Source organism: Medicago truncatula, chromosome 5, assembly GCF_003473485.1.
Source record: "Medicago truncatula cultivar Jemalong A17 chromosome 5, MtrunA17r5.0-ANR, whole genome shotgun sequence".
Taxonomy (NCBI): Eukaryota; Viridiplantae; Streptophyta; class Magnoliopsida; order Fabales; family Fabaceae; genus Medicago; species Medicago truncatula.
This window is the reverse complement of record NC_053046.1, coordinates 34,159,632-34,177,022: the sequence shown is the minus strand read 5'-3', so window position 1 is coordinate 34,177,022 and position 17,391 is coordinate 34,159,632. Positions and strand designations below refer to the sequence as shown.

Here is a 17,391-nt window from a genome sequence, read left to right as displayed (position 1 = left end):
TTAATTCATATTATTAGTGTCATTCATCATCAACACAAAGTATCTTATCTTATACAGTCCAAAATATTGATATTGATGTATATCCAACATTCTTACCAACCAATACATGTTTTTCTTTCCAAAGGATTGAAATCAATGGTTATCAAACTTTGGAGATTCTTGTCATTTTATCGCAAAGACGTATGTTTAACTTTCAATCTTAGTGTAACAATGTTTTTATATCGAAATAAAGTTATTTGAACATTCAAATAAAATTACTCTTTAACAACAATTCACTAGAGAATAAACAACCATTATTTCTCACTATTAACAATCGGTAATGTTTCCGACCCACCAATGGTGGACGATTAATTCGGCTCGTGCGTAAAGGTATGCGCACTAGTCAAGCGTTGTTCCCCTTGAAAATCGTTCCGGATACGTCTTTGGAAGAAGCTTCTTGTCACTGGAGCCCAGCAACTTGGTTACTGATAATGTTATTTGAAAGTACAAAAATCAATGTGTTTGACGACGGACAAAATGCATCATTTATAACTATTGATATTCATTAACAAGAAAAAACTAATTCTATGACTAAGGGGGCGAGAGTTAGGGAATAATACATATATCTCATTTAATACATGTCATTAATTATTTCCATCACTATCTATCCTTTGAAATGGGAACAAGTTGCCTCCTTTCAAGCCTTCTCATGGCCTCCGCCAAGGAGACCCGCTCTCTCCCTATTTATTCATCATTTGCATGGAAAAGCTCTCCACAACTATCAACAGCGCCGTTCAGGCAGGTTCTTGGGATCTCATCCAAATCTCTGCTAACAGACCTCATATATCTCACCTTCTCTTTGCATATGATGTCCTCCTCTTCACCAAGGCAAAAAAATTTCAACATCGGTTCATCACAAATATGTTTAGTCGTTTCAGTCAGGTCTCTGGGTTGAAAATTATTTTATCAAAGTCTCGGGCTTTCTACTCATCAGGTACCCCTCATGCAAAAATTAATAGACTTACTTCCATCACTGGCATCAGAAGCACTACCTCTTTTGACAAATATGTGGCTTCCCTATTCTAAAAGGAAGGGCTAAGCGTAGTGACTTTCTTTTTATCATTGAGAAAATGCAATCCATACTTGCTTCTTGAAAACATAGGTTGTTGAATAAACCAGGTAGAGTGACTCTAGCATCATATGTTCTTTCCTCCATCCCATCGTACTACATGCAGGTTACTTGGCTTCCTCAAAGCATCTGTGATAGCATTGATCAAAACACTTGCAATTTCATTTGGAAGAATGCAAACAATAAGAGCATTCATCTGATTAGGTGGAATAAAATTGCTCAGCCGAAAAAACATGGAGGTATAGGCATCATGACAACAAGGGAAACAAATATATATTTATTGGGAAAGCTTGTGTGGGATATGGTTCAATCCTCAAAGAAGTTATGGGTTGATATTCTCTCTAACAGGTATGTCGCATGTTCTAAAGTCCTATGCTACTACTCACTCTAGTGATTCTGTTATTTGGTCAGCTATCCTTTGCTAGAAATATTCTCAAAGATGGTTTCGCTCGCGTGCCAGATCAGATTCTTCCTCTTTTTGGTCCTGTCCTTAGAGTTCTCTTGGCTTCATAAGGTCCCTTGCACCCTACATTGACGTTCATAATTTACAACTATCAGTTAAAGATGTATTCTCTTAGCTTCATGTTGTACCTTAAAAACAAAAAATGAAAATGTAAACCTTTTCGATCATCAAATTTAATCTTGATTTTTGTTAAGAAAATGTTGATTCATTGTAAGTGTAGAGTTTTCCTTCTGGTAGAAATGTTTGGTTTTGAAAACTTGAATTTTGATCAGTTAGAATTATATACTTATATTAGGATATTTAGAAACAAACTATATCCAATTTCTACAATTCACGGCATCACATATCAAACATGTTTAAAAAAAAAAAAAAAAAAAAAACTTAGTAGCCAAAAGGATATTGATATTTTAAATTGAGAAATGATATTTGTACAACCAATTTCTAACAACTTTTTGACAACTTTCTCTATCATACTCACATTATATTTTTATTATCTCTCTACCTTTTTCTCTCTCTATTGATTTTGACCAATCAAAATAGAGAAAAACAAAGTTGTCATGGAAGTTGTTTAGAAAAGGTGTACAAATACCACTACTCTTTTAAATTAGACTTAAAACAGTGTTGAAATCGTTTTTATTAAAAATTTGTTAATAGTTTATTCCTAAGAGAAATGATATTTGAACAACTATTTTTTGACAACTTTTGTGACAATTTTCTTTTTCATACTCACATTGTTCTCATACTTTCTTTTTCTATTGCTTTGACTTTTGTGTTACTACCTAAATTTCTTTTTATATTTTGATTGTCCAACAAGTTGTCACAAGAAAGGGTTGTTCAAATAACATTGCTCTATCTAAAACTTATTAATAGATAGTATGTGTTCGTTTGTTTTGACTTTTCAGCAACAAGAAACACTTCTATAAGTCTCAAAAGTGGAAATTGAGTTTTCAATGTTGTTTGATTTGACTTTTTAAAATTGCTTCTATCCTCCAAAAGCAAAACCAAACACATCCTATATCTATCTTGTCAAAAAAAAAAAAAAAAAAGATAGTATATCTATAATGCTTAATTCTGGAATTTTGAAGAGGTAAATTAAAGATTTCATTTTTAATTAGTAGTAAGATTTTCTTGTTGGTTTATTCTAAGATGAATAGGAAAGTGAGTTTTGCATATCAAGGTAGTTTTGGATTTTAGAAAACTTATTTTATTCGTGATCTTTTAAATTCAGAAAATTGTTATTGAAAATGATGATGATTGTGGCTAAAGTATTTGTATGGATAGATTTTTGTAAGACTTATAAGATTAAAAGAAGAAGAAAAATAACTTGTAAAAATATTTTATAGGTCGAGCTTTTTATTATAGGCCGAAAATGTTAGATTTTTAAAAAAGTGTAAAATGTCATTAGTGTAGCAAGGTGATTGTAGAAACTAGGACTTTTACCCGTGCTAACGCCCGGGACATTAAAAATGAAGAAGCTAAAAAAGTTACGAAATTATTCATTACATAAAAAATAAAATAAATAAACATAAAAAGTATTTAAGGGCATACAAAATATTGGGTCACACATTTTCGAATATCTCCTTATAAACTACATTTGAAGTGGCGCTGATACAATCCCCATTGTCATTTGTTAATAATATCTTCATACCATCCCTTGATGTAACACGTGATATTGCAACATATAGCTGCCCATGTGAGAAGACCGATTGTGGAAAGGAATGCAAAACCTTGAGTGAGAAGACCGATTGCGATCAACAACTTCAAAGCAATGTTTGTGCATAATAGGTGCTTCGTCCCAGATGAGTAGTTTTGCCCGTATAATCAATTGTGCCAACGAACTTTTAGGCTTTATAGTGCAAGTCGAACATTCGTCCACCATGAAAGGAATGCAAATCCTTGAGTGTGCTGTTCTTCCGCCAGGGATAAGCAATGCGGCAATACCGCTGGATGCAACTATTAACACAATTTCACCATTCGAATGCAATGTTGATGACAAAGCTCTCCAAATAAATGTTTTACCTACATTAAGGAACCTAATTAGATTAATACCATACACTTGCCAATAAATATTTGAATAAAGACATCTATATATCATTGATAACTAAAACATAATAACATATCTGGTGCCAAACATTTATCGTACCTGTTCCACCGTATCCGTATAGGAAAAAAAATCCTGGTTGGTTTGAGACAACCCTTGACATGATTTTGTCATATATAGTTTTTTGTTCCAATGTCATTGTTGACATCAATCGTTTATGCTCATTTTTTAGAATATTTCGGTCATATCTTAATTCATCATATATCAATCTGTTTTGACCCTCATTATTGAACGACAGATCGGATCGAGGCATTGTAGGGTAATGTTCTTTCATGCTTTTGCCGTGGACTTGCAATAATGCTTCAATTTCGGTCATATTTTAAATTCAGAAAATTGTTATTGAAAATGATGATGATTGTGGCTAAAGTATTTGTATGGATAGATTTTTGTAAGACTTATAAGATTAAAAGAAGAAGAAAAATAACTTGTAAAAATATTTTATACGTCGAGCTTTTTATTATAGGCCGAAAATGTTAGATTTTTAAAAAAGTGTAAAATGTCATTAGTGTAGCAAGGTGATTGTAGAAATGACTTTTCAACATAATCTAGGCTTTACAATGATTTTTTATTTTAGAATTTCGAGACATAAACAAAAATATATTTGAATTGGTTAGCTTGCTGGAAATGTTTTTAGGAAGTTGAAATGATTGAAAAATAATTTATTATAGAAAGTGTAAGAAGCTTAAGGATTTATTATAGAAAGTGTAGTTTAGTTTACATAATTTTTATAGCACTAGAATTTATTAAAAAAAATATAAATTTTTGAATTATTATTATTATAAGTGTTTTCTTTAAATTATTTTTGTAATAAAGTTAGCAAACTAGTTTTGCGACCGTACGTTTGATTCGAAGGCACGAGCTTTCATGAAAAAAATCGATATATATATATATTCAATTTACTTGAATGATTTTATTTAAGACATGTTATATTTTCTTAACTATTTATGTGATTTATTTTAAATTTGTAGTAGGAATAATGAAGTAGGAGTTAATTTTTTTTTGAAGGGATGAAGTAGGAGTTAATTGTGAGTCATATATTAGTTAAAGCATGCAATCTTGAATAAGAACAATGTTAGTTAATTTGACTCTTGGAACTACGGGTGGATTATTATGTAAAGGTATATAGAGGAGGTAGTGGAGCAAAAGATTGTCGTGTAGGAAGGTTAAGAATTGTTATCGTAAAGGTAAGGGTTTCGCTCCACGTGCTTCCGTACGTATATATGTGTATATATTTATGTTGTGATGATTATCATAGTGTTTGTGTATGTGTGTGTAATGAAGGTGCGCACGCGAGACGTGTGTGTGTGTGTAATGAAGGTAGAAAATACATTTTCACTTGATTTTCACTAGCGAAAAGACGAACATTCATGTGTCTGTCTTTCCGCTCTTTTTATTGTATTAACGTTTGAAAATTACGAATAATATTTTTTATGAAATTTTAATTTTGATTAAAAGTAAAAATATAAATGTGTTTTACTTTCAAATTATAACAAATCAAAATATTTGATTTGGTGATAGTAAAAATATTTGGTTTCCCTAGAATAAAAATGGAAAACAAAGAAAAGGGGAAAACAAAAGGGTTTTTGGGCCTATGATATCGCTTATTTTCAAAGAACGTGGATATAACAGGAATGAGGTAAAGTATGATATATAGATGGATATATATTACTAATATTACTTTGAAAATGAAAATACACGTTCCTTAGTATTGAAACAGGTCCTTATCGCTTTGTAAAATGAATTACTACTACTATTTTTTTCCTTTGTAAAATGAACCAAGTGATATCGCTTATTTTCAAAGAACGTGTATTTTATACCCCATTCACAATTTTGAACAAAATAAACGATATGCAAACAGAATAAGCAAAACGAAATCATAATAGAATGAGGAACGAAACAAAAATTTTTGGAAAGCTAAAATACTTAATGAAATCATCAAAGAAATAAGGAACAAAGTAAAAACTTATAATAGAAAGTAAATGGAAATGAAATAAGCAAAACAAAGCAAGATGTTGATGATGTTGAAATAAGCAAATGATTGAGACAAACAAATATGCAATCAATGTGAAGAAGAATTGGAAAAGATGATGGATGATGGATTGAAGATGAAACAATGAAGTAAAATGTCATTAGTGAAAATATTTTGCATTAGTGAAATCCTGCATATATACTATAGTATAGTAGTGACTCTTAATCTCTTATAGAGATTATTACTTAGGCATATGTGCTTTGAGTGTTGATATCTAGTGAAAAGTAATTCATTGTATTGCTACTCAGTTTTAAACTGAATTATATCATGTGAAGTATTGGTATACCCGTCAAAAAATAAGTTGTCCATGCCAAATGTTGGTTTTGTGTCTATAGTTTGAATGCAATGGTATAAAGAAACATACAAATATGAAACACATACAAAGTGGGGCAGACCTAGATTGACTCAAGGTCAAGTGATCGAGTGAGAATTGTGTGTGTTTCATATTTGTATGTTTTTTAATAAGTTGTCCATGCAAAAAATAAGGGTATAAAGATCACGATGTAAAACGACAATGAAAGAATGCTATGATAATATAAACTTTTGTAATATAAGAAAGAGTTATCGACATGCTGGGCGGACCTGTTAAGGTCTTGGTGTGGTAAGTGTCACACCGAAGATCCAAATTTTTAAATTTTTTAAACTAGTGCAGTGCATTTGATGCAACACAAAGATTATTGTTCTAACTTTGCCTCATATTGTTCACTTATTTATATTATAGTTTGGCTTTGTAAGCTTGCAATGCAGCCGATGTGGGAATTAGTATCTGTCTATGTTTTACAAAACACATGCATATAACATGAAGTATTTTTTTGACATATAGAGAATGGAATTACTTCTAAAAAAAAATAGAGAATGAAATTAATTATTTAATTTAACAGTAATATAAGTTTTGTGATTATCAAGCTATATTTTTTGTGCTGCTTGTTGAAAAGTGGTTTTACAAAAGACCTAAAAATTGAGTTTTTATTGTTAGCAACATATGTTTGTCATGCTATTATTAGGTTTTGACTACTAAAATTAATTTTATATTGTTTGAAATTGAATCAGGATGAAGAATATGTACAGAGTAAAGAGATGTTCTTAGAACAATTATTAATGATGTAATTTTAATTCATTTTTAACAAATGAAAATATAATATTTTTGTAATTTTGGTTGCTACAATTATTTTTAATATAATTTCTTATTAAATTTAGTTTTATTTAATTATTTGATAAAAAAATTGTGCCCCTCCAAGTCCGCTCCTGTCGACATGCACAAAAATGAGTGAAAATTTAATTCTCATGAATAACTTTACGTGCACGGAATAAGAATGGGAATATTACCCAAACATTTTTTTTAGAAAAATGTGTTTGATTAATAATAGTAATTTTTTTTTTTACAATAAAATAGCATGGTCTTGATAATTATTTGTGAGAGGTGGCTATATAGATAGTTACCCGAACTAAATCCTATCTTCATGAGAACCTTTTATTCCCACTCATTTTTTTGAGAATCCAATTATGATTAAGTAGAATTTATTTTTGATGTATGATAAATGAAACATTTTGTTTTTTTTTATTGTTACGTATTTTGTAAGTTATTGTTGGATGTTTTGTCTTGGTTAGGCATTAGTTGTGTTTTATCAAATCAACGACTCTAACAATGTTACTCAATTAATAGGTTTGGTTTTCCATGGAGGAAAAAAAGAAAGTAAATGAAGGTCTTCATTCTATACAAAAAGATACAAAAGTCACTTAATATTTTTATCAATTTTTTAAGATAGAAAGGATATAAAAGTCAAAAAATACACTATCATAACAGAGAATGGAATGATGGACTGTCTCTCTTAGTAGTTCCTTGATAGGTGTTTGTCAAGAAATGCTTTAGCCAGATTACTGAAGCTCACACTAACTTCTTCAGCTGCTGCATACCTCTTGATGACATCAATAACTTCAGGCTTTAAAACCTCTTCCTTGTTAGATTCATTACAGATGTAATAAAGCGCCCCGAGTGCATAATTTACCTGATCAGATAAATACATTAGTTGTTTATCAAATTTTTAGGGGATCTTTTATGGAAGTGAATTAAAATTAGAACGTACAAATCAATGTAAGAAACATTATGTGCTAAGCAATTATGAGAAATCAGGTGTTACTGATGCAAATTAAGTAGTATAAGGGTTCACAATAACGTATGTTTCTGAGAAATCAAATAAAAAAATAGAAAATACAAAAGTATGTTTCAAATAATTAAATTTCACATGAACAATCAAACATATTTTTCATATATAAACATTAAGAAGTTATGTTTAGTGATGACGTAGCAAACACAAATTATGGTAGTATATAACTTGAGCATGAGGGTGTAAAAAGGTGTAGACAAGAAATTTTGAGAATCTGGTTGTTCATGATTTGGCATTATGCCAATATCCCTTTGGCCTACAAGCTCAAGGGTCTGCATTCTTCAACTTGAGATTCAAACAAAATCACAACTCAATAAAATGAAACAATATCAACAAGCAAACTATAATCCTTACAGTGTTCCTAACTGGGCTTGATAAACATTGAATGATAAGAGGAATCCCACCAACTCCAGCTACAATTGTAGCGTTGGCTGGATCTGCAAAAACAAAATATTTTTATTTATCAAATAGAAAAATACTGTGAAAGGTACAACAGTCAGAATTACCAACACAAGAATTGCAGATCCCTCCAACACCAAATTCTATAATCTTTTCATTGGGTTCAGTTACGCAGTCAAGGAAAAGTTCCAAAACATTTAGCTGCAAATATACAAGAGCATCTTAGTGTTCATAATGTGCATTTTCCTTATTGCAAAGACAATTAGTGGGTCCATACCTGGCGCAAGAAGTTAAAATTGTAAGGATCATAGGCAAAGTTGGCCAAATTTGCCAAAATCTTCTCTTTAATTTCTGCAAAACAAACACGAGAAACACCAACAGATAAGGAGATGGTAAAAATAAAGAATCCTACCAAGTACCAACAAAGGTGCTTGAAAGATTGTTTAATTTATAGCGTTGATTCAAAGAAACAGCATACCATCCTCTGATGAATTCTGAAACTGAGTCACCAATTCCTGAAACAAACGTTATTCATATAAGGTTCTCACACAGAAAAATCATCACAATACAAACAACCAAAAAGAAGTCAAAGCACCTGAAGGTATTGCAATCTGGAAGTACCATATCTTCCGGTCCGCTCTAGTTGCCTTTGGTTATTGGTGAACATGGATGTCGTTTTTCGTCTAGTCAATAAAAGTAAACACTGAGGATTGATTGATTGAATAAAGTATTATATTTTACACTATTCAAATTTATCCACCAATAATCATAATAAAAACAATATTAACTTAGCAAAATGTTCAGAAAATATAGTTTTTATTTATAAGTAAAATCTATAATTTAGATAAAAGATAGAGTTATATCAACATGGATCAAGCATAGAAAAAAACACAAAGAAACTCAAATATGAAATCCAATGAATCAATGGAAACATAACGAATAAATATCAATACATTTGTTTTCTTAAAATTAAGGGAAAAGAGTAAGAGGGAATAGTGGTGGTTCAACAGGTAAAGGAATTCCAAATCAAGAGTTAAAGTAGGGTTGGGTTTCTCCCAAGCTTGAATAAAATGATATCTGGAAAATAAAACATCAAAAGATATTCTCCAAACGTAATCAAAATGACAACCCATTAAAATCAAGTTCCAACAGTAATCAAAACAGAAGTAGATATGAATAAAGAGGTGAAAGAGAAAACAGGGGTTGGTGTTTCAGATGATAATGCCATTGTTGAGGACACAAGCAGAGGTGAATCTGAAAACAGAGGTAGAGGTGACAGCAGAGGGTTTAGGAGAACAACAGTGAACAGACCCCTCAGCTGCAGCCCTTCTTCGAAAATACCAATCTTCGTCCTCAGAAATGGAAAAGAAGAAAGTTTTGCAGATGAAGGGTTAAGTCACTTAAAATAAATCAAATTACCTAAACACTGAAAAAAGAAGCTGAAAGTTTAAAATACGAGGATTAGCTTAGAGTTTTTAAATGCCTAACCAAATTGTGACCTGATTGCAGCCCCAACAACCCGAGAAAACTTCGATCGGGCCGCGATTTTCAGCTGCAAATGCAGATCACCAGCAGAGAGCAGAGTGTGTCACAGTAGACATTGACTCCGCTAACCAAAGCTTCTATCGCGCGCAATCGCACAACGATTGACAATATAGCCTAATCAAATAATTAAATTAACTCTTAATTTCAAATCTGAAACAAACAAAATTTGATCTAATTCTGATTTGAATTTTAAATATAGTCTAATCCTTAAATCAATCTTAACAAATCAAATAGGAAAGGAAACCTATGATTGGATCGGCTGAAATTGGTGGTTGCTACTCTCTCTCTTTTAGCCCAGATTCCTTCTTCTTTTACTCTATTCCCTCATGTATTATCAATAATTCTAAGAAATGGAATTCATTTCATACACTTTTCAAGTCCTGTTACACTTTTCATTCATCATCATTGTGCTATTCTATTGGTAAAATAGTGAAATCAGTAAATTTGGTCTGAATTTATCAGTATAATATACATTTTTGACCTTATCATCTATTATACCAGTTTTACAAACCAGTTCCCAAATAAATCAATTCAAGAACTGATTTCAGATTGGTTTAAAACCAGTTCAAGAACATATTCTACCTATATTAAATAACAATCAGTTCAAAATGGTTTTGCCTAAGGAAAAAAAGTGGCACCCTGGTGCTACAGAACTCCAACCATACTTACACTGCCTGACTCTAATCAGTCATTCGTTCTCAAGACAGACACTTCTAGATCAAGGATAGCAGTGGCGGAGCCAGACCTAAAATTTTGGGGTGGCAGCTTTAAAAATAAACTAAAATATATAAATCATATAATATACAATACGACCCATTTCGGTGTAGTTCATAAAAAATTTCAACAAAATAATACTAAAAACCGATCATCATATTCAAAGTGATGCTTTACGCATCCCGACTTTTCATCTTAACTTTTCCTGTTGAAACAGTTTCAAAATCAACTAACAATACATGGTTTCAATGTTACATCAATTCTAATAACATTCAAATTTCATAACAATAGCCGGTTTCAATTTCATTGAAATAACATAAATGATTTCAAAATGAACCAATTTCACTTGATTTTCAAAAACAGAAGACGATGATAGCTGAATTCAAAAGTTGAGCCAGGTTTGATAGATCTTTCTGATGGAAAATGCCATGAATGTTGCTACTTTTCATGACAAGTTGCTAGAACATGCTAGTCATATACAGAAAAACCAAACACTATCAAAAATAGAGGAAGATTAGCTCATCTAGGCATGCTAGAAGTTGAAGATATGCTTACATTTTTTTGAATCAAATAAGCCTACATTTTCCATCTTTTCCACCTCTACTATTTAGGATTATTGATTACGTCCTCCTCTCAAAGTCATTGCCATACATGATTAAAATTGGCAAAGGAAGTAAGTTAACTTTTCTTAATTACCTATAGTAACTCTAAAACAATTATTTAAAACCGATGCTTTCAATTGGAATTCGTCTCTCACACTCAATACAATTATTTAAACACAAGTAACAGTTCAGTAGCAATCAGAGTTCATGTTCTAAACCATAATAATAAGCAGAACATTCATGTCTTGGTAAAACATTCTGAGTTCTGTAGTAATCAGTAGCAATCGAAAACTAAAAAAATTCAATTTCACAATACTAAAGAACATGTAATCATCAAATCAGAATCAGAATTGAAGGAAATTACATTCAATTTCACATTACCTTACAAGTTACAACAATTAGGGTTTGTGGAGATGGATGGAGATAGCTCTCTAAACTAAAGAATCAATACAGAAGATTGAGGGGGGTGCGGCGGTGATGGATGGAGAAGGAGAAGAGTGGTCGCGGCTCGCCGGCAGTGGTGTGGTGGTGGATGTTGTTCGGTGGTTTTGCTTTGGCTGGGAGAAGAAAAAAAGGAACGCGCATCAGATGAAAGAGAAAGGGGAAGAGGAAATGAAATTGAATTGGTAATATTCATATTAGTTAAGGGCATTATAGTAATTTCCAGTGTATAAATATTTATTTATTTATTTTTAGAGATGGGGTGGCGGTGGCTCCCCCTTGCCACCCCCCAGTTCCGCCACTGAAGGATAGGTGTTGTCGTAAGCCAAACTAAGCATCCCATTGCCTTTTTCAAAATTTACTGAGCATGCGGTTGTTATAACAATCCGCTAATACTCGTGAACTTCATAGTTATTTTATTTTTTGACAAAATGAACTTCATACAGTTACTCAAGCTATTGCTCGACTCTACCATTATCTGTTGAGGCATAAATTCTTCATTCGCACAAACCAAAAGAGTTTAAAGGCCCTCACGGATCAAATAATTGAAACTCAAGAACAAGAAGCTTGGCTTCATAAATTGTTGGAATATGACTTCACTGTTGAGTACAAGCTCAGAAAGGTTAGTCTTACTTGAGATGCACTTTCCATATCATCTTTCATGGCTATCTCCAGCCATGAAAAAAAGAAAGATAATGCCATAAAGCTACTCAGACCAATACAATAATAATATTGATACTATCAAAACCTCAACTTTCAAGCACAAGAAGAATTAAAGTTAAAATAAACAACTTATTTGCAGCTTACAACGCAAAATCTTATCATGATAAGCTCTACATATGCTATTTACTATAATGAAAGGTAAATAAAGATAAATTGTTTTTGAATATGCTATAAGCTGTTTTAATAAGCAGCAAGGAGAAGTTATGAAAATAAGCTGGAAAAGCTTATGAAAAATGTCGTAAGTTGTTTTCATAAATTCTTCCAAACAGTGTCACAAAATTTATGTGAGAATCGCATACTCGCGCGCAATAAGGGAGGGGAAGGAAAAACCGATAATGAAAAAAAAGAAACCCTGAATGGAGTTTCTTACTATTTCTGGCGGCCGATGACCAACTCCGATGGCAGGTCAAAGGCGGCGGAGGTGCACCGACCGGCGGTGGAGGAAAAGCAGATGATGATGGTTGTGGGTTTCGTTTTTAAGTGACAGTAAGAAGAAGAAAAACCAGAATGGATCAAATAATGCTCGACTCTGCCATTATTTGTTGAGGCATAAATTCTTCATTCGCACAAACCAAAAGAGTTTAAAGACCCTCACGGATCAAATAATTGAAACTCAAGAACAAGAAGCTTGGCTTCATAAATTGTTGGAATATGACTTCACTGTTGAGTACAAGCTCAGAAAGGTTAGTCTTACTTGAGATGCACTTTCCATATCATCTTTCATGGCTATCTCCAGCCATGAAAAAAAGAAAGATAATGCCATAAAGCTACTCAGACCAATACAATAATAATATTGATACTATCAAAACCTCAACTTTCAAGCACAAGAAGAATTAAAGTTAAAATAAACAACTTATTTGCAGCTTACAACGCAAAATCTTATCATGATAAGCTCTACATATGCTATTTACTATAATGAAAGGTAAATAAAGATAAATTGTTTTTGAATATGCTATAAGCTGTTTTAATAAGCAGCAAGGAGAAGTTATGAAAATAAGCTGAAAAAGCTTATGAAAAATGTCGTAAGTTGTTTTCATAAATTCTTCCAAACAGTGTCACAAAATTTATGTGAGAATCGCATACTCGCGCGCAATAAGGGAGGGGAAGGAAAAATCGATAATGAAAAAAAAGAAACCCTGAATGGAGTTTCTTACTGTTTCTGGCGGCCGATGACCAACTCCGATGGCAGGTCAAAGGCGGCGGAGGTGCACCGACCGGCGGTGGAGGAAAAGCAGATGATGATGGTTGTGGGTTTCGTTTTTAAGTGACAGTAAGAAGAAGAAAAACCAGAATGGATCAAATAATGCTCGACTCTGCCATTATTTGTTGAGGCATAAATTCTTCATTCGCACAAACCAAAAGAGTTTAAAGGCCCTCACGGATCAAATAATTGAAACTCAAGAACAAGAAGCTTGGCTTCATAAATTGTTGGAATATGACTTCACTGTTGAGTACAAGCTCAGAAAGGTTAGTCTTACTTGAGATGCACTTTCCATATCATCTTTCATGGCTATCTCCAACCCTCACCATTCCCTGCTGCAACAAATTCATGATGCAGTCAATTCAGATCCTAAATTAAATCCAATCAAAGCACAATGCTTGCAAGGAATTGCTACTGAACCTCACTACCATGTACATAACAGCAGACTTTTCTGGAAATCCAGACTCCTCTCCCATTGGTGGACATGCTGGCATTAACCACACCAACGTCAGAATTGCCAATTTATATTCACAAGCTTGTCTCTGAATACATCCCATGTTAACAAGCTAAGGCCTCTGTGTTCCTGTGAGTTCCAAATTGGGAATATGGTGTTGGTTAAATTATAGCCTTCTCGTCAACATGGTGTCACTGAGCCGTAATCAGAAACTTGTTTATGCTACTTCGGTCCCTTCCCAGTCATTGAGAAAATGGGATCAGTTACATATAAATTGTTGCTGCCATCAGCTGCTAAAATACATCTGTGTTTTTCGCATTTTCTTATTAAAACCTTTGTTAACAAGTGAGCAAGGTCCAATACTAGAGGCAAAATCCATTCTACAATCTTGCATTTTACTTCAACAAGGTCAGGCAGTACCGCAAGTACTCGTTCACTGTGAAGGGGTTTCAAGTGATGATGCTACTTTGGAAGATTGGCTTCAACTATCAAAGAATTATCCTTCCCTCAACCTTGAGGATAAGGTTGTTTTCCATGGGGGCGGTATTTTTTTTCTTTCAGTAAGAATCAAACTCAGTACACCAAGGTTTACAACACACACTACGGACCAACCATTTGCATTAGACCCCAGTGTTAATCTCCTAAACGCTGATCAACTGAGATGTCAGTAACAACTAATACTCAATATTATCCATGTTCTTATTCCTAACAACTCATAATAAATGTGCTTAATTATAACAAACCCTTTCAAATTAGAGCATATATGTCATATATGCCAAGCCCACTAAAACAAAATCATTGCAAGCCCCTCTAAGGAGCTTTTCAATGGTGTGCATCTCATCAGGTAATACAAAATTAAAATACTTGCATTTATTTGATCACCAACAAGGATCAATGCTCTATCCCTAACTACGAACATGTTAATACATTTCTGTAAGAGATGGAAGTTAAGTCTTCTATTAAAGAAGAGAACTGTACAACCAAGAGTAGTTATTGATAGATTCATGCAAATAACATAGGACCAAGTTAAGAGTCTGCAAGAAGTGGAGAACTTTACATGGACATGTACAACCAGGGTTCACTTTCAACAAAATTACAAAGAATTACATACTTTGCAAACTATAGCTTATATAAATAATGTGTAAGTAATTGAAATACCTCGCCCAACTCAATTGTAAGTGGTCCTTCAATGCATGCTCTGTTAACTACCCTTCTGCAAATGCAAAAGATTCAGTCGATGAAAGGAAAACTCTTCCTGCAAAAAAGAAAGATAATGCCATAAAGCTACTCAGACCAATACAATAATAATATTGATACTATCAAAACCTCAACTTTCAAGCACAAGAAGAATTAAAGTTAAAATAAACAACTTATTTGCAGCTTACAACGCAAAATCTTATCATGATAAGCTCTACATATGCTATTTACTATAATGAAAGGTAAATAAAGATAAATTGTTTTTGAATATGCTATAAGCTGTTTTAATAAGCAGCAAGGAGAAGTTATGAAAATAAGCTGAAAAAGCTTATGAAAAATGTCGTAAGTTGTTTTCATAAATTCTTCCAAACAGTGTCACAAAATTTATGTGAGAATCGCATACTCGCGCGCAATAAGGGAGGGGAAGGGAAAACCGATAATGAAAAAAAAGAAACCCTGAATGGAGTTTCTTACTGTTTCTGGCGGCCGATGACCAACTCCGATGGCAGGTCAAAGGCGGCGGAGGTGCACCGACCGGCGGTGGAGGAAAAGCAGATGATGATGGTTGTGGGTTTCGTTTTTAAGGGACAGTAAGAAGAAGAAAAACCAGAATGGAACATATTTGTTGTTGCTGTTTTGTTTTATTTGAATTTTTTTTTAAATGATGTGCCACATGGCACAATATGACATAGCGCCCCATTTAGAGATGGCAACGGGGCGGGCGTGTTTGAGTATCCCCGTTCCCGCTCTCGCTTCCATGCATCCGCCCCCGTCCCCAAACTATATTGGAGGTAAAAATTGAACACCTAACCCCGCCTTCAATGGAGACGGTCTCCCAGCCCTGCCCCCATCCCCACCCACAAAAACTTTATTTTTTTATAAAATATTTAAAAAATACATTTTTTTTTTATTTTTTCATAGCAACAAAAACACAATAATTATATTAATAATTTTTTATTTAATAATTTTTTTTCAAAAAAGCAAAATGATTATAATAAACATGTTTCTAAAGAGTAATAATATATTAAAATAGGTTGGGGCTTATGGAAATAAGATTATAAAGTTTAACAAAGAAAATTTTAAATAAAGTCGTGTCATCTAGTTCCTTACCGGAAAATATCAGACGTTGGCCGTGTATTGGTAATTTTTCCTTGTCAAGAATCATCTCCTTCACATTGACTATCGTGTCTGAACTCTTAACCCACAGAGGTATCTTCTCGGTAAATAAGTCGGTATCAATATTTGCATCTGCATTGCAATGTCCAACGCATAATAAAAGCAACAGAAAGAAAGCAAAAAACCCCTTGCAACCTTTTTTTTGGTGGTGGCCGGAATTTGAACCCTGACCTTGCATATTTTATGCATTGTCCATACCAACGGAGCTAAGCTCACGAGGACCCCTTGCAACCTTTACTACAGCTCAACAAGGCAAAAGAAATTCATGATCAAATCAATATAAGAAAAATTGAGACCGATACTTCAAAAACTGATCCAAAAAGAGCATTCACTAACAACCTTTTTTTGGCATTTGAAAAATTGACGAATTTGAGATAAAATTGACGAATTTGAAAATTAAAGACATAAAAGAAAAAATTAGGGGAACTAAGATGAAAAGTTCAAATATTTATAGGGACAAAAAAAAACATATTTAACCCAAAAAAAAAAAAATAAGACTTTAATTTGAAGAAAAAAAATAAAAGCAAAGAAAAGAAAAGGAGATAGGAGGTACCATGGGGGCTATGCAAATATCTAGCTTATGAGGTGGTTCAAAAGAACCAAATGGAATCACAAGGCACTCTGATGAAAGAGTTGCTAAAGTAAACCGTTGGACGTATTTCACAAAAGACTGTAATTTCAATTTGCATATCTGAGACCTAGCCGATATATCAGAACTATACTTGGATTCACAAGAGTTAGGACCAATGCAACAAATATTAACTGCATTTCCTAAACTCAGAGTACTATTATTGAGAATAAATAGTTTGCCATCATTTTCCTTTTGAAGAACAATGGTTTCAACTTTAGACTTCAAGGAGACAATGAAGGAGTGACCATACGAAAATTGGATTTGAGAATCCCTGTGTTTAAAGCTGAAATGGTTTGATGATGCAACAAAGTCACAACCTGAAAGGGGGCAGTAACATGGCTCATAGTAGAAGCATTCTTCTTCATGCTTACTCTTTCCAGTGTAACTTATTTTCTCCTTGCAACCATGCTTTGCATTTCGGACATGACATTTCGATAGATAG

At 33.0% G+C, this 17,391-nt stretch overlaps 1 protein-coding gene across 4 annotated transcripts; it reads right to left on the bottom strand.

The window, feature by feature from the left end:
* Positions 1-7,365: 7,365 nt before the first annotated feature.
* LOC11425955 (armadillo repeat-containing protein 7) lies at positions 7,366-15,755 on the bottom strand. 4 transcript variants are annotated; one of them, XM_024785200.2, is made up of 8 exons: positions 15,617-15,755; positions 15,104-15,200; positions 8,861-8,948; positions 8,744-8,780; positions 8,543-8,616; positions 8,373-8,466; positions 8,221-8,303; positions 7,384-7,707 (listed from the first exon to the last, which is right to left on the bottom strand). In XM_024785200.2, exons 3-8 carry the CDS (start codon positions 8,930-8,932, stop codon positions 7,531-7,533), a joined length of 537 nt encoding a protein of 178 aa, XP_024640968.1. In that variant the 5' UTR covers positions 8,933-8,948; positions 15,104-15,200; positions 15,617-15,755; the 3' UTR covers positions 7,384-7,530. The 4 variants fall into 4 exon arrangements, with proteins under 4 accessions (XP_003616184.1, XP_024640968.1, XP_024640970.1 ...); XM_003616136.4 differs by lacking the exons at positions 15,104-15,200; positions 15,617-15,755 and adding an exon at positions 11,508-11,853 and having other exon boundaries at positions 7,366-7,707; XM_024785202.2 differs by lacking the exons at positions 15,104-15,200; positions 15,617-15,755 and adding an exon at positions 11,080-11,445.
* Between the last annotated feature and the right edge of the window lie 1,636 nt (positions 15,756-17,391).